Here is a 15,980-nt window from a genome sequence, read left to right as displayed (position 1 = left end):
CTTTACATTTTGTACAACTCCTTCTTACTCAGCTCACTCATTGTGCTTGTAGAGCCTTAGGCATGGTAATTTTTGCTACAGTCTCCCTAGTTACACTACTAACCTCTGTTGTAGTGTCCTCAGTAGCACTGCACAGCTCTATTCAAACAGCTCAATATGTGAAAAATTGGACGCGTATGGCCAACCAGGCACGGATGCTTCAAAATAAAATTAACACCAAAATACAAACAGAGGTGGCAATGTTAAAGACTACTGTCCTGTGGCTAGGAGAACAAATACAATGTTTGCTGTTGTAGCAGCAATTGCATTGTCATTTTAACCATACTCATATTTGTGTAACTAATTTGTGTAATATAATCAAAGTGAATATCCACGGAGACTTGTAAAAACCCATTTGCAGGGGCTTTTACATCCAATGTTACTTTTGATATTAATGATTTACAGAGTAAAATTCTTGATTTGAATAGGCAAACTTAAGAGTAACAGCCCTCTTTAGAAGCTTGGACCTAATTCCAGCAAGGTTTAGAGAAGCTTAACCCTTGGACCTACTTTAAACAGCACCTCAATGTCTCTTTTATAATTATAGGAATAATGTTATTTTGTCTCTGTTTTCTGTTCATAGTCTGTAAAATCAGCTGGACCACCAACTGGCAATTGAAAGCTGCACAGTCTGGAATTGCCTTTATTCAATTAATGAAAAAACAAAAAAGGGGAGATGTTGGAGGCCAAAGGAATGAGGGACGTGACCAACTCAATATACCACTGGAGGCTATATGAGCAAACAGCAAACTGTTCTCATGAAAGCAGGATGCTGGCAAACTGACAAGTGCATCTGCCACTAGAAGGAATGCTGAGGGCAATCATGTCCCAGGCACCGTGTTCCTTAAGGTTATCTATAGGAACATCTGGAGCCTGTTGAACAAAGAAAGCAATCATGTGAGCCTGTGATAAATCCAGTAGCTGACCGACAGTTACCCCTTCCTCCCTGTTCACTCTACCTAATAAATATGAAGGGCTGTAGAAGCTCAGGGCCCTTGTTCTCTAGAAGGTAGGAGCCGCCTTCTTTTAAACAAATCGTTTTGTCTTTGTCTTCATTTCTGTGTTCATCCTCCTTCATTCAGTCCTATAGTAACAGCCACATTCACCTGTATATATATATATTTTTTTCTGCTTTCCTTGCATTGTATCCTGTGCTATAATGAATCTTTTTTGTTTTTATTTTTAAAACATGTTCTTTAACCCAAACAAAAAATGGTCAATAGATATAATAAATCTTAACTGAGAATATGCTGAGTCATGTGATTACGTCCGGTGAATTACTGAATTAGTGGGTGGTCATGGGATTACAAGCACTATTTTCCTTATTCTCAGTGCACTTAGTGTACAATCCTTTCACAGAACTACTGTATTGCACTCTACATATTTACTTGTTTAAAAGCATATGGGCCAGGCGCGGTGGCTCAAGCCTGTAATCCCAGCAGTTTGGGAGGCCGAGGCCAGTGGATTGCCTGAGGTTAGGAGTTCAAGACTAGCTTGGCCAACATGGTAAAACCCTGTCTTTATTAAAAATACAAAAATTAGCTGAGTGTGATGGCAGGCACCTGTAATCCCAGCTACTTGGGAGGCTGAGGCAGGAGAATCTCTTGAGCCCAGGAGGTGGAGGTTGCAATGAGCCAAGATCGTGCCACTGCACTCCAGCCTGGGCAACAAGAGTGAGACTCCATCTCAAAAACAAACAAACAAACAAAAAACAAAAAACAAAAACAACAAAAGCATATCTAGACTGTAGACTACTTTAAGGTTGTTTTTTTTTTCTTAGTTCCTAATACAGTATGTGATACATAAATATCTGAATAGGAAACTTTTCTGAGAGAGAGAAGCATAAAACAGTCCACACATATGTTTACAAAATAAGCACAGCGAATAGTTCTATTTGAGATATTAAAGGACGGTAGAGAGTAGAGACACATTTACCAGTAGGGTCCGCAAAAATGTTTTTCTCAGGTCAGAGTTCAATCAGTGCTATGAAGACTCCACACCCACCTCAAAATGCAACTCATTTTCCGAGATTAAGATCCTCATGGGTGCAAAGAATCTGTGTGGGGATTTAGGAATTCCTAGTCGATTGCCTTAACTACTTGGCAAATAGTGCTTTTTGAATTACGTATCAAAAGATATAAAACTCCATTCCTGGGCTCCCACACCACTCTTGGCACTCAGTTTATGTAAGCATTCTCCTTGCTTGGCAGGTTAACTTACAACTGTCATAACTGGCTGCAACAGTGGCATAGCCACTTTGGCAACAAGAGAAATTTGCTTTGTTTAGAGATGAAATATTGATTAATGACACTTGGGTGTCTATGAAAATCAAAATTGTACATGCAAAGATTGTAGTTTCACATTATTTCCCGGAAATGCTTGTAATTCTGGAATTAAAAAAATACTCGGCTTCATTTTGTTTTCTTTCGTTGTTTAACCTAAAAAGCTGTAACTTAAAAAAAAAAGGGATCCTCAGGAAAACAGGGAAAAAACAAAAAGACCTAGCAGAGGATGGTTTCGATCCATCGACCTCTGGGTTATGGGCCCAGCACGCTTCCGCTGCGCCACTCTGCTGTTCCGCCCAGCAACCGGTCTCACAGTACTCTTAACTACTTATAGGCGAAGCGTTCACCCTGCCTCCTATTTCAATAAAAAGCCTACGAGCAGCTGCCTACTTCTTTGGCTACCACAGGTTGCCAACTCATTTTGGAAAAAGGCATCTACCAGAATCAAACAGAAAACAAAACTAGGGATAGAAAAGTAAATATCAATACACTGGTGGGCTAGGTGCTGTAACTCACGCCTGTAGTCACTGCACTTTGGGAGACCAAGGCAGGCAACATAGCGAGACCCTGTCTCAATAAAATAAAAAAAAGGAAAAAAAAAAAAACCCACCCCGAAACCTACACATTGGGTGCAGTTGTGAGGGGCAGATATTTAAATGGCAATTACAAATTTTAATAAGCAGGGAAAGAAGAGAACAAACTGGGAATAGAATCAGGCCTCCGCGCGGAGGGCGATAATTCTACCACGAATCACTAACCTATCATGCCTTCGCCATCGGGAAGAAAACCCTTTTGGTTATGTTTCCCTTGGCTTGGTGATGGAGAGGGTGAAATCCTGCAGTTTTCAAACACTTCCGAAGGGGGTTTCGGTCCGCACGTGCTTTACAGCAGGCAGCAGAAATGCCAGTCACTGTAACCTTGGGGACAAAGCTGTACCCCTCAGGCTTCCGGTCTTGTGGACCGAGGCTCCTCTCCAATCGTCCTAAAGCAACTGAAGCAACAATTGATAATAATTTAAACATGTTAATTTCTTTAATCTGATTTGGTTGTTAAAACAGCCTTAAAACTCCTATTCCTATTTCCCAACAATTGTAAGAGACGCCTCTGCGGAGCCGGCGCTCAGATGCCAAAGGCTGGAGTCATTGGTGACGTCATCCAGGGCTGGGCTATGTAGGGTGGGGCCAAGAAGCAGGACCAAAGTTCCCGTATGCGCGCTTTCAGTCTTCAATTAGGTCCGAATTTCCTGCATATAAGAGCGTTGCTCTGCTTCAGTGTTTAGGTTTTGTTGGGCTGGTTTTAAAAGCTGTTTTATCATGTCTGGCCGTGGTAAGGGTGGAAAAGGTTTGGGTAAGGGAGGCGCCAAGCGTCACCGCAAAGTTTTGCGCGACAACATCCAGGGCATCACTAAGCCAGCTATTCGGCGCCTTGCTCGTCGCGGCGGTGTGAAGCGAATTTCTGGTCTTATTTATGAGGAGACTCGTGGCGTTCTGAAAGTGTTCCTGGAGAATGTGATTCGTGACGCTGTCACTTACACAGAGCACGCTAAACGCAAAACCGTGACAGCAATGGATGTGGTCTACGCGCTGAAGAGACAGGGACGCACTCTTTACGGCTTCGGTGGCTAAGGCTCCTGCTTGTTCCACTCTATTTTTGTTTTCAATCAAAGGCCCTTTTCAGGGCCGCCCACTTTTTTCATAAAAGAGCGGACATCTTGTTACCCTGCTTTGTTCCAGTTTTTTGCTGAGAAGTAGTTACTGTGCACGTGTGTAGATTTGCAGGTAACGTTTAATTACTCATGGTTAATCTCGCATGTTTAGGATTTGGGCATAAAGTATTCAAAGCTACTGTTTTCTGCTTGAGGGTAGTTGATATGTTGAATATGTTTAGCTTTTTTGTGACACTTTAACACTTTAGATATCAGTGAGTAGGTTGTATTGGCACAGTTTATAATTCCCGTGGGCCTTCCCCTTTCAGTTTAGGCTTGAAGTGTTTGTAAGGTTCTCAAGGACTACAAAAGTTGGAAACTCGGGGAGAGACTGCAAGTTAACCTTTTCAAAATGGCGGGAAGGGCTAAGAACAAAGAAAGCTCGCACCCAGGCGGCCGGCCGTAAACACAGGCGAATCCGTGAGCGCAACACATCTGCCTGAGTAGAATCGCAGAGCTAAATCCAGGCGGCGTGCACGCTGCTGCTTTTGACTTGGTGACAAAATTTTGGTCAACAAAAGGCAGTGTGGGGTAACAATACGAATGTTCACTCGGGAGCTTGCAAGTACTGTTTCCAATAGACCTGAAATGTGTTTCTGAATATTACGAAAATATTAAAAGGTAGGTAGAGTGTCGCTTAGTGACTAATATAGAAACATCACCATAATTTTTTGTTGTTGAGACGAGTTTTGCTCTTTAATCCGGGCTGGAGTGCAGTGGCGCGATTTCGGCTCACCGCAACCTCCGCCTTAAGGTTTCAAGCAATTCTCCTGCCTCAGCCTCCTGAATAGCTGGTATTACAGCCGCCCGCCTAATTTTTGTTTTTTTAGTGGAGATGGGGTTTCACCATGTTGGCCAGGCTGGTCTCGAACTTCTGATCTCGTGATCCGTCCGCCTAGACCTCCCAGAAGTGTTGGGATTACAGGCATGAGGCACTGCGCCCGGCCACCAAAACTTAAATTCTTAACCAGCAGTGATCGTCTTTTGAAAAAGTATACATTCAGGCATCAGGACAATGATTTGCTAGAGACCAAACCTGTAGGAGATTTGGATTGGCTTTTTTTTTTTTTCTTTTTTGAGGCGGAGTCGCAGTTTCGCCATGCTGGAGTGAAGTGAGGTGATCTCGGCTCACTGGAACTTCTGCCTCCCGGGTTCAAGCGATTCTACTGCCTTAGCCTCCCAAGTGACTACAGGCTCGCGCCACCACGCCCAGCTAATTTTGGTATTTTTTAGTATAGGTGGGGTTTCACCATGTTGGCCAGGATGGTCTCCATCTCTTGAGCTCGTGATCCGCCCGCCTCGGCTTCCCAAAGTGTTGGGATTACAGGCGTGAGCCACCGCGCCCGGCCTGGATTGGCTTTTCTAATGGTTTCATTTTACTTGGCTTTTATACTCTGTCCTGAGCAGAAATGACTTTTATATACTTAGTTGAAATCAGGTTAATGTGCTTGTCAGGAACAGTTTATACGTACATACTGGTGCACCACATCAGAGACACGTGTGGTTTATCTACGTTGAAGATAATAGGACAATTGCTGGTTTAGGATGATAGTTCCGTTGTAAAATCAGATTTTTCCTCTTTGTGGTCAGCAAGCAAATTGTAGGGTTATAACTTTGAAATCGAGAAAATCAATGGAGTTACTTTGAATTTCATCTTTTTTAAAGATATGGACTTGTGCATTAACATGAAAAGAACGATGTTATCGGAGCTAAGGCACTGGTATGTATGAGGATATAAATTTAACAACAAAAATTGAGCACGTAACGTATGCCAGGTACTGTTCATGGCTCTGAGAATTATAGGAGTGAATGACAGTGAACAAAACAGTATTTTCTGTATGCATGGAGTCTATTGGGTGTGCGTTCACACACAAAGTTAAGTGAAACTATATCAGATGGTGTTAAGTGCTATCACTGAAACAGGCTAAAGACGTGTGGAGGGAGGAGGTGATGTTTAATTAGTTATTTTTTTGAGATAGGGTCTTGCTCTGTTGCCCAGGCTGCAGTACAGTGGCGCGATCTCGGCACATTCCACCTCTACCTCGCTTGGGTTCAAGCGATTCTAGTGTCTCAGCCTCCCGAGTAGCTGGGATTATAAGCATGCGCCACCACAGCCAGCTAATTTTTGTGTTTTTAGTACATATGGGGTTAGGCTGGTCCTGAATTCCTGCCTCATGTGATCCGCCCACCTCGGCCTCCCAAAGTGCTGGGATTACAGGTGTGAGCCACCGCGCCCAGTCGAGAAGGTGATAATTTTAAATGATAGAGTCATGGAAAGCTTTACTGATAGAGCGATGGTTGCAGAAAAAAAGACGAGAGAATATTCCAAATAGAAGACCAAGTAGCAAAGCCTGGAGATAGCAGAGAGTTACTGTGTCTGGGCAAAAGGGCAGAAGGGGTGCAGAGGAATGGAGATGAGGTCTGAAAGGCAAATGGAGGCGAGCAGTTCCTATATGGCCGGTATAACTACTTTGACTTTTATTCCTAGTGAGGTGGGAGCCACTCAGGGTTTTGAGCAGAGGGCTAAGATGATCTGATTTATATTTTAGAATGAGCTGTCTGGATGCCTGATGAAGAATAAACTGATGGAGCCTGGATAGGAGCAAAGACCAGTTAGGAGGGTACTAAAATAAAGGAGTTGAGATGGCAGTGGCTTAGACCAGTGTATTAGCGGTAGAGGCTGTGAAAAGTTGTTGGAGTCTTTATTTATTTTGAAAGAAGGTTGATAGTTCGTTTCTGAGTCACTGAATGTGTAGAGTATGAGAGAAAGAAAATTTATGGATGATTCCAGTGATTTCATTGACAGCAACTGAAATGGAGTTATCATTTGCTAAAATGGGGAAGAATACTGAAGGAACAAGTTTTGGAAAGAATTCCATATCTTTGGACATCCAGAGAGAGTGTGAGATGCTTATTAAACATATCTAAGAGGAAGATACGAAGTAAGCAGTTTGGTATATAAATTTGGAGTTCAGAAAAGAGGTCTGGGCTGGAAACATAGATTGAGTTTTTACTCCCATGAGAGTAAAAAAGCCAGAAGGTGAAATGATATCTGTTAGGAAAAGAGGATTGACAATGAAGAGAAGCAGTGCAAGGACTGGGCCCTGGGTTAGAGAAGTAAGGAATGTTTGCTTTGCACATACGACATCTGGATTCCTAACTTATAGTTTTACAAGTGCTTTCTTTAGTAATTCTGTTTCTGTAATTTTTGGCACAAACAGAAAAAGTTATCCCTATTTTACAAATGTGGAAAAATGCCCTTGGTAATAAGGATATGCAATAATATTGCAATTTTCATTCAAATAACCTATTAAAGTTAGAGCCATGAAGGGGGTTACTTTGGAGACCCAGTGATAGATATTCACACCTTTTTCAAAATGTGCCCACTTTCCCCATATATTTTGCTTGGAATTCCAGGAGTTCTCAGGCCTCCTGAAATGTATTTGTGGATCTCAGCTTGAAAGCTCTGTATTTGATGCTGCCTTTTTTCTTCCCTTAGTTCTGTGGCTCCTGATGGATCTGAGAAGATGGATGTGGAGGATGAAAATCTGTTTGATTATTTTGAACTGATGTTTGTTGCTATGGAGATGCTGCGTATATGTTGATGTTGCGGACGTTAAGTCACTAGCCCACAGCCTTGTATTCCATACTCAGAGACCCTGCTACTTACTTGACATCTCAACTTGAAAGTCCAATTAATATGCACTTCAAACTTTAATAGGCTTCAAACAGAATTTCTTTCATTATCTCTGCAAAACAGCTTCTCCCATCATCTTGAAATTAGTGAATGGCATTTTACTGTTTTAGTTGGAGTCATTTCTGTGGTTTTCTTTCACATCCTACATAACAATCCATCAGTAAGTTCTATGAGCTCTTCTTTGAAAACAAACAGAATCCAACTGTTTCTCATTCCCACTTCTGCTCTGGTCAAGCCATTGCCAACGCTCACCTTTATTGTTGTAGCACCCTCATTGCCTAGTTCTGTCCCACAGATTTCCAATAAAGGGTGAATAAAATCAGGTCACTCTTCTGCTGAAAACCCTCCAATGACTCTTATTTCGCTAAAAAGAAAACCCAAAGTCCTTTCAGTACCTTGCAAGGCCTCACTCTCCGGATCTTGTTATCTCTTTGGCCTCAAATCCCACTACTCCTTTCTTTCCTCGCCCAGCTCCGCTAGCCTCTCGAACTTGCTGTAAGTATGTATCTCTTTCAGGGACTATATATTGACAGTTCCCTTTGTGTGGGCAACTCAGCTTCTAGATTTAAGTGTTGCTGCCTCACTTCTTTCAAATAACACCCTCTGTGTGAGGCTGGTTGTGACCCCACTGGCATTACAATCCCGCTCCCTTCCCCATGGCCTTCCCACTATATTTTTCCCTGCTCCTAAGGATCCTGCAGTCTATTTGGAGAGTGAAAACATATGCTTATGAAAAGGAAAGCAGGAATGGAATATTATATGGAATGTCAGATGAGTATAATTCAAGTCAGTATCACAAGTGATAGTTCCCAGCTTGGTGCCAGATGTTAGAGGCCTGTTAGGCCAGTGACAGGAATGTAGACTTTATTCTGGACAGCAGGGAACCATACAAAATCTCCCCTCCCTGCTTTGGTTCTGATTATGTCACAGTTCTAGCATCTTTCATGAAACTAGTTCTTGCACTGAGCATATTAGACTGAAATTATGTGTTAATAAGTGCCTAGATGAATATAAATAAAATGAATATAAATCTAAATTTACAATTGATAAAATGAAATACTTTAGTGTACATGTTAGGTTATGTCCTCCTGGCAGAAAAGGAAGATATTTAAAGAACTATCCTTTACACAGCAAGTCTTGTATATTAGCGGTGATTTTTGTAAAGTGCCTGGTCTTTTGAGCATCTACAGACTTTCAGAGTATAAGGGGAGATTGCCTTTTGTGTAACCAAATTTCTAATACCAGCAATATTTATGGAGGTTCTGTATTTTTATGGAAGGCGAGATGACTTTTCCATGAATACATTTGTTGATTATTGTTTCTTTATTTGCTTTAAAATTTATAATTCTAGATACATATAAAAGAATGTAGGCCGGGCGCAGTGGCTCACGCCTGTAATCCCAGCACTTCGGGAGGTCAAGGTGGGTGGATCACGAGGTCAGGAGATCGAGACCATGGTGAAACCCCATCTCTACTAAAAATACAGAAAATTAGCTGGGCGCGGTGGCGAGTGCCTGTAGTCCCAGCTACTCGGGAGGCTGAGGCAGGAGAATGGTGTGAACCTGGGAGGCGGAACTTGCAGTGAGCTGAGATTGCGCCACTGCACTCCAGCCTGGGTGACAGAGCAAGTCTCCGTCTGAAAAAAAAAAAGTATTAAATCCATATACAAGTTATAAAGGATAATATGATGACCATGCTTGAACCCAGTTGCCAACCAGGTATAACAAATATTACAAATAACAACTTTGACCTCATCTCTCATCCTCCCACTACTTCCCCTGGAGGTAACCATTGCCTTGAAATGTTGCTTGCTTGGCATTAAAATTCCTTATGCTTTTCTGGTCCTTACACTAATACTGCAAGTTTTGCTTGACTTTCCCATTTGATCCTCTTTGAGGTCACTAGTGCATTATTTTATAAACAAGAACATATAGTCACATGGATTATTAAGTGGTTCACTAATCTTACTCTATTCTTTCCTTTAATGCTAGGATACTTTTGCCTTGTTTTTCAATTTCCTTAGTAAGGAATTGTATCTTAAAATTATCCTATTAATTTTTTATATACCAAACCTAGAATAATACTGTGTACATAGTTGGTGTTCAATAATTATTTGTTCAATTAATTTTTTTTCCTGCAAATATGGAGGCAGTAGAAAAAAGAAAAAAATTACTTCTATTTTTCTTAACATAGGACAGGGAAACTTGGAAAAGGAAAGGGCTTAATGGAGAACTTCCTTTTTCTTAACCACACTATTGGGTGTTTTAGAGACAGCCAAATAGAGAAAGTTCTCTCCAGAGGAGCTGATTCTTTCATCCCAAAGAATGCAACAGAATTGTTTACATTTTGGCATTGAGCCTTCTAGTCAGTTTTTTTTCCTGTAACTAACTATACTACACATGTGTATGATATATTAATATAAATGAGCATATATGATTTGGCACCTTTCCCAAAGTACTATCCTTCAAGCATATTTTATGTTTATTTTTTTGACATTAGTTTTAATAGCTGCACAGTATTTCATTATGCATAAACCATTTTTGTCTTTTTTCTTCTTTTAAGACAGGGTCTCTCTCTGTTGCTCAGGCTGGAGTGCCATAACAGGATCATGGCTCACTGCAACCTCTTCCTCCCTGGCTAAAGTGATCCTCCTGCCTCAGTCTCCTGAGTAGCTGGGACTACAGGTGCACACCACCACACCAGAGTAATTTTTGTATTTTCTGTAGAGATGGGACCATGTTGCCCAGGCTCTCTTAAACTCTTGGGCTCAAGTGATCTGCCTACCACGGCCTCCTAAAGTGTTGGGATTATAGGCATGAGCTACCGTGCCAGGCTGATAAAACCTATTTTTAGTGAAACTCCTGCTCTTCAACATATTTCCAATTTTTAGCCACAATAAACAAAAATATGATGTTAAAATAGAATCAATAGAGTAAGATTTTATATATTATTAAATATATGATGAAAATGATGGTGGTAATCTAGATGAGGACCAGATTTCAAACTTGGATAAGCAGAGCTGTGAGGATAATGAGGCCAGTCTTGGTCCTGCTGGGTTTGAGCCACCTGTGGAATACTTAGTTCATACAGTATTTGGAAGACTAATTACTGCACTTCTTGTTATAGACTGATTTACCCTCCTCCCTGCTGCATATGTTGAAGTCCTTGAAAATATGACTGCATTTAGAGTTAGGGTCGTCAAAGATATAAAATGAAGTTATTGAGGTGGGTCTGAATCCAGTCTGACTGGTGTCCTTATAAGTAAAGAAGACTGGACACACACACACAGAAAAGATAATGTGAAAGACACAGGGAGAACACAGTTACTGACACACCATGGAGAGAGACCTCAGAAGAAATCAACCCTGCTCACAGGGTTAATCTTAAGAGTTGTAGCCTCCAGAATTGTGAAAAAATAAATGTTTAAGCCACTCAGTCTGTGGTACTTTGTTAAGGCAGCCCTAGCAAACGAATACACATCTCAAACATTTTCATTCTGGGATTATTTTTCTCTGCATTTTTTCAGTGTTATGTCTGCTTCCCTACCCTAGAAAGACAGACATACAGAACACAGATGCCCGCCCACACCTACTGTGTGCTGTAGGGAAGAAAACAGCTTTCCCTTCTACCCATCTGAAATTCATTGGCTGGGGCCCTGTAACAAAAGACAGATTAACAAGAGAAAAGCATATACATTTGATATGGTTTGGATCTGTGTTCCCACCCAAATCTCAAGTTCAGTTGCAATCCCAAGTGTTGGAGGTGGGGTCTGGTAGGAGGTCATTGGACCACAGGGGTGGTTTCTCAAGGTTTAATACCACCCTCTTGGAGCTGTTGGGATAGTGAGTTTTGTGATCTGGTTGTTTAAAAGGGTATGGTACCTCCACCTTCTCTCCCCCTTGCTTCTGCACCACCACGTAAGATGCCTTGCTTCCCATTTGCCTGCCGCCATGAGTAGAATCTCCCTGAGGTCTCCCCAGAAGCAGAAGCTGCTACGCTTCCTGTACAGCCTGCGGTTTTATGAGCCAATTAAACCTCTTCTCTTTATAATTACCCAGTCTGAGTTATTTCTTTATAGCAGTGTGAGAATGGACTAATACAACATTTATTTAATATAAATTTCACATGACATGGGAGGCTTCGTAAGGAAATGAAGACCTGGAGAAGGAGTAAACCTGAGTATTTTTACACTAGGTTTGATGAAGAGTGGAGAGTCATGCAGAAATATAATAGGACAAAAAGAAGACTGTCAGCTAAGGGTAAAACAGAAACCTAGCAAGGTCTTTTTGTTCAGATTTCTCTCAGACTCTCTAGGACTCATATGAGGGTCCTATGACCTGCTTCAGGGGAGAAGAGTTGGGAAAAATCAGACAGACCTTCCTGCCCACGATGCTTCTCATATTCTTTCGCCTTAAAATATTCAGTATGTCAAGGGGCCATATTTTGAGATAGTATGTTCTGAATACCATCAAGATATACACTGCTGAGGGTAGATGGGAGATAGTAACTTCTTGGTTCTTTTCAGAAATTACCGCAGGAGTGACAAATACAATGGTAGCAGCTACTCAAATCAGAGCCTAAAAATGATGTTACTTCTCTAGTGGTGAGGTGGTGTTCTTCAGCTTTTCAGGCCAGGAATTTACACCAATCAGTTTCCTTTGAAGTGACCTATGTCTCAGGGATACAATGGATTCAGGAAAGTGTGGCCCTCATTAGCCAGCCAATTTCCTATGTTCCAATTAAAGAACACACTTATTAAGGTGCAGAAGTTCATCTGAAAACAGGGCTGTGATTTGGAGGTATATGAGGGAAACCTAGTCAACAAATGGATGGAAAATAAATGTAGCAAGGTTAGCAAAGTTAATAGGAAACTTGGGAAGAAAAAAGGAGTAAAGTACTAAGCACTTCTTATGTGAATTTCTAGGTTTCCTTCCTTATAACTCAACACATCCGACCATTAAATGAGGCACCCCTAGTTCCAGTGAGGGCATGAGACAGTCCCTGGAAAATGTGAGACATGTTGCTTGAATTGGCAAGCAACGATAGGGAAATCAAACAGCCACAGGCAGTAGGGTGTCTTCAAAATGCTTCGGAGGAAAGCAATGGCTTTAAAGAGGGGATTGAACTGTTCAAAGAGTATTATTTACACTGCCAGACAAGCCCATTTCACATCAAATGCTAATTATTCCAGGCCTCAGGACTCTGGGCTTTAAATGTGGGCAGGACCAAAGTCACCTTCCCTATCACTCCAACCAGAGGCTTAGCCACAGCTAATATTTAGGGGGTCATTCTCTGTACAGACACGGTCCTAAGTGCTTTAGGTGTGTTCTTTGATTCGTCACTCCAGCAATGTCATGCAGTAGTTACTAATTATTATTCCTGTTTGGAATAAACAGGTAAGGAAGTGCTTACAAAAGAATTAGATAAATTGCCCCAACTTAGGATAGAAACAGGCAATCAGGACTATATCACTTCCTGAGTGATGTCCCCCTTAATCCATGCTTGAATATTTCATGAATATATAATTTAAAATGTATTTAAAATTAGCTTTGGAGAGCAAGAAATGAATGCCTTAGTTATATTTGGGGCTTAGAGAATTTTCTTCACAAATTCCATTACAAATTTACTTTGAGACTAGCCTGGGCAACACAGTGGGACCCTGGCTCTACAAAAATCATTAAAAAAAAAAAAAAAATTAAACGGGTGTGATGGTGCGTACCCATAGTGCCTGCTCCTTGGGAGACAGGTGGGAACACTAGCCAGGGAGGTTGAATGCAGTGAGCTGTGGTTGTGTCACTACACCTCAGTCTGGATGACAAAGTGAGACCGTCTCATAACGAAAAATTAAAAACAAATTTTGGTCACTTAATGTTCACGGTAAGCTGCTATGTGGGTATTTGCAGATAATGACATGTAGGTAATAAATAGAAAATAAGATTTTAGAGCTCACATTTACACTGATAATGCCCATGGTTTCCCCACCAGAATACAGTGCTCAGAAAAGTTAAACTTGCTGCCAGGTGATCTTTAGGGCCCAAAGGTCACCATTAATATTATTTTATTTTTAAAAGAAACTTTTGCTGGTGTAAGGACTTTGCTGTGCAACAAAGAATATGTGTATCTCCTGACCAGTTTTCTTTTATTACAATTGAGCCTAAATTTCCTGACTCCTATGACAGCAACTAGGCTCCTGCTTGGGATGGTCTCTAACAAATAGTGGGAAGTAATCCTTAGAATCAGAGTAGATTCAAATCTCAGTTTTATTTATGTGTAAGGGGCTAGTTACTTAACCTTAATTCTTGAGGTCATTCACCTGTAAAAGCGGAGATTCCATTTCACAGCTGACTGTAGGAAAAAGAAAAATCAATGAATGAAATAATGCATTCTAAGGACTACCACACAAATGTTAATTCCTTCTAACCCTCCTCTCTTAAAATGAAATTTCAGGAAAGGAAGTAGCTGTGGACAAAGTTGTTCCGGGACACGGAGGAGGAGGTTTAGGGATAACACAGTCCTTGGAGCCTTAAAAAGGCTTACAGATAAAAGCATCTGAATGTAGCATCGGCAATTTTCATTTCTTTGCTCCAACTTCAGGCTATCCTGTTGCCTGTTCTTTCTCTTAAACCTTAATATGTTCAGCTAGGAAGATGGTAGAGTTCCTGATCTTGCCAAAAGGTAATATATATAGCTACGTGAAGTAATCCAATAACTATAAACTCAGTAAAATTTGTAGAGAAATCAGTGGACTTGGAAGGGGGATATGAGAACGTCTGGTAGCGATCTGCCATGGTTTAGAAATGCAACCAATAGGTGATTTCCTCCATCATATGCCGCTCCAACCATTTGCAAGCTAACAACGAACTAAAAGACGAGTTTTGCTTTCTCACACCTTATTTTAGATTTAATACTACCCCAAACTTGATTTCCACCCGGCTACTCCAAATCAAGGGCAATAGGATGATAAAGTGAAACTAAAAACGAAAACAAAGTTTTAAGATGGTGGTGTGCGGGGAGAAGAAAAGTGGGGATCAATCTAGAACACGATTTTTCCTTAGCTGCTGAGTGAAATGTGTCATATTAAGCTGCATACGCGCTTACTCCTTGGTGACCCTTACTATCTACAGGGGAAAAAACAAGGAACCTGGATTTTTTTTTGAGAGAAGTCTCGCTCTTATACCCCAGGTTTGAGTGCAATGGCTCGATCTGGGCTCACTGCAACCTCCGCCTCTTGGGTTCAAACGATTCTCCTACCTCTGCCTCCCAAGTAGCTGGGATTAAGTCGCCTGTCACCGCTCCCGGCTAATTTTTGAGTAGTTTAGTAGAGACGGGGTTTCACCATGTTGGCGGGGCTGGTCTCGAACTCCTGACCTCAGGTGACCCGACGGCCTCGGCCTCCCAAAGTGCTGGGATTACAGGCGTGAGCCACTGCGCCCGGCGGAACTTGGATGTTTCAGTAAACCCTTACTATCCCATGTGTTGCTTAGCCATTTTACCTTGCCAATGCCAAGTCTGGAAAATTACAGATCTTTAAATGACAACATGGGTGGCTCTTAAAAGAGCCTTTGGGTTGTTGGCGCTTTTACCCAGGTAACTAGCTTACTTGGAGCTGGTGTACTTGGTGACAGCCTTGGTGCCCTCCGACACCGCGTGTTTGGCCAGCTCCCCGGGTAGCAGCAGGCGCACAGCCGTTTGGATCTCCCTGGAAGTGATGGTCGAGCGCTTGTTGTAATGCGCCAGGCGGGAAGCCTCGCCTGCAATGCGCTCAAAAATGTCGTTGACGAAGGAGTTCATAATCCCCATAGCCTTGGACGAGATGCCGGTGTCGGGGTGGACCTGCTTCAGCACCTTGTACACATACACGGAATAGCTCTCCTTGCGGCTGCGCTTGCGCTTCTTGCCGTCCTTCTTCTGTGCCTTGGTCACCGCCTTCTTGGAGCCCTTCTTCGGGGCAGGAGCTGACTTAGCTGGTTCAGGCATGTTCGCAGCCGAAATGATATTGTCAAATGATCACAGGAAAATGCTGGCGAGCGCAAACGCCCTCATTATTTATTTCGTGTATATGCAAATGAGGCTTGCTGAGTTTCGGTTTCTGATTGGTTCTTTTAGTGTCTGAATATATGATAGGCCATTTCTGAACTCTTAAATCTCATTGGCTCTCCCAGAAGCTCGACCTTGCATAATTTGACCTTTCAACTATAATTATGTAAGTCAGAAGTGTGTTTTTTTTTTTTTTTTAACTTTTTTTAAACGCCTG

The 15,980-nt window shown here is 41.8% G+C and overlaps 2 protein-coding genes and 1 non-coding gene across 7 annotated transcripts; 1 reads left to right on the top strand and 2 right to left on the bottom strand.

The window, feature by feature from the left end:
• Positions 1–2,541: 2,541 nt before the first annotated feature.
• On the bottom strand, positions 2,542–2,613 carry TRNAM-CAU (transfer RNA methionine (anticodon CAU)). The gene has a single exon. It is a non-coding gene; the product is annotated as a tRNA-Met (tRNA).
• Positions 2,614–3,555: 942 nt separating this feature from the next.
• On the top strand, positions 3,556–11,779 carry LOC129038071 (histone H4). Of its 5 annotated transcripts, none has more exons than XM_063665904.1 (3): positions 3,556–4,102; positions 5,695–5,749; positions 10,289–11,779. In XM_063665904.1, exon 1 carries the CDS (start codon positions 3,638–3,640, stop codon positions 3,947–3,949), a length of 312 nt encoding a protein of 103 aa, XP_063521974.1. In that variant the 5' UTR covers positions 3,556–3,637; the 3' UTR covers positions 3,950–4,102; positions 5,695–5,749; positions 10,289–11,779. The 5 variants fall into 5 exon arrangements, with proteins under 5 accessions (XP_063521974.1, XP_054346589.1, XP_063521973.1 ...); XM_054490614.2 differs by having other exon boundaries at positions 7,529–11,779; XM_063665903.1 differs by lacking the exon at positions 5,695–5,749 and adding an exon at positions 5,110–5,251 and having other exon boundaries at positions 3,584–4,102; positions 7,529–11,779.
• Positions 8,050–15,757, bottom strand: LOC129038068 (histone H2B type 1-C/E/F/G/I). Its single transcript, XM_063665902.1, has one exon. The coding sequence runs from the start codon at positions 15,701–15,703 to the stop codon at positions 15,323–15,325; it is 381 nt and encodes a 126-aa protein (XP_063521972.1). The 5' UTR covers positions 15,704–15,757; the 3' UTR covers positions 8,050–15,322.
• Positions 15,758–15,980: the final 223 nt, after the last annotated feature.

The sequence above is a fragment of the Pongo pygmaeus genome, chromosome 5, assembly GCF_028885625.2.
Source record: "Pongo pygmaeus isolate AG05252 chromosome 5, NHGRI_mPonPyg2-v2.0_pri, whole genome shotgun sequence".
In the NCBI taxonomy this organism is placed as follows: Eukaryota; Metazoa; Chordata; class Mammalia; order Primates; family Hominidae; genus Pongo; species Pongo pygmaeus.
The sequence above is the reverse complement of the archived record's forward strand: the minus strand, read 5'-3'. Positions and strand labels throughout refer to the sequence as shown.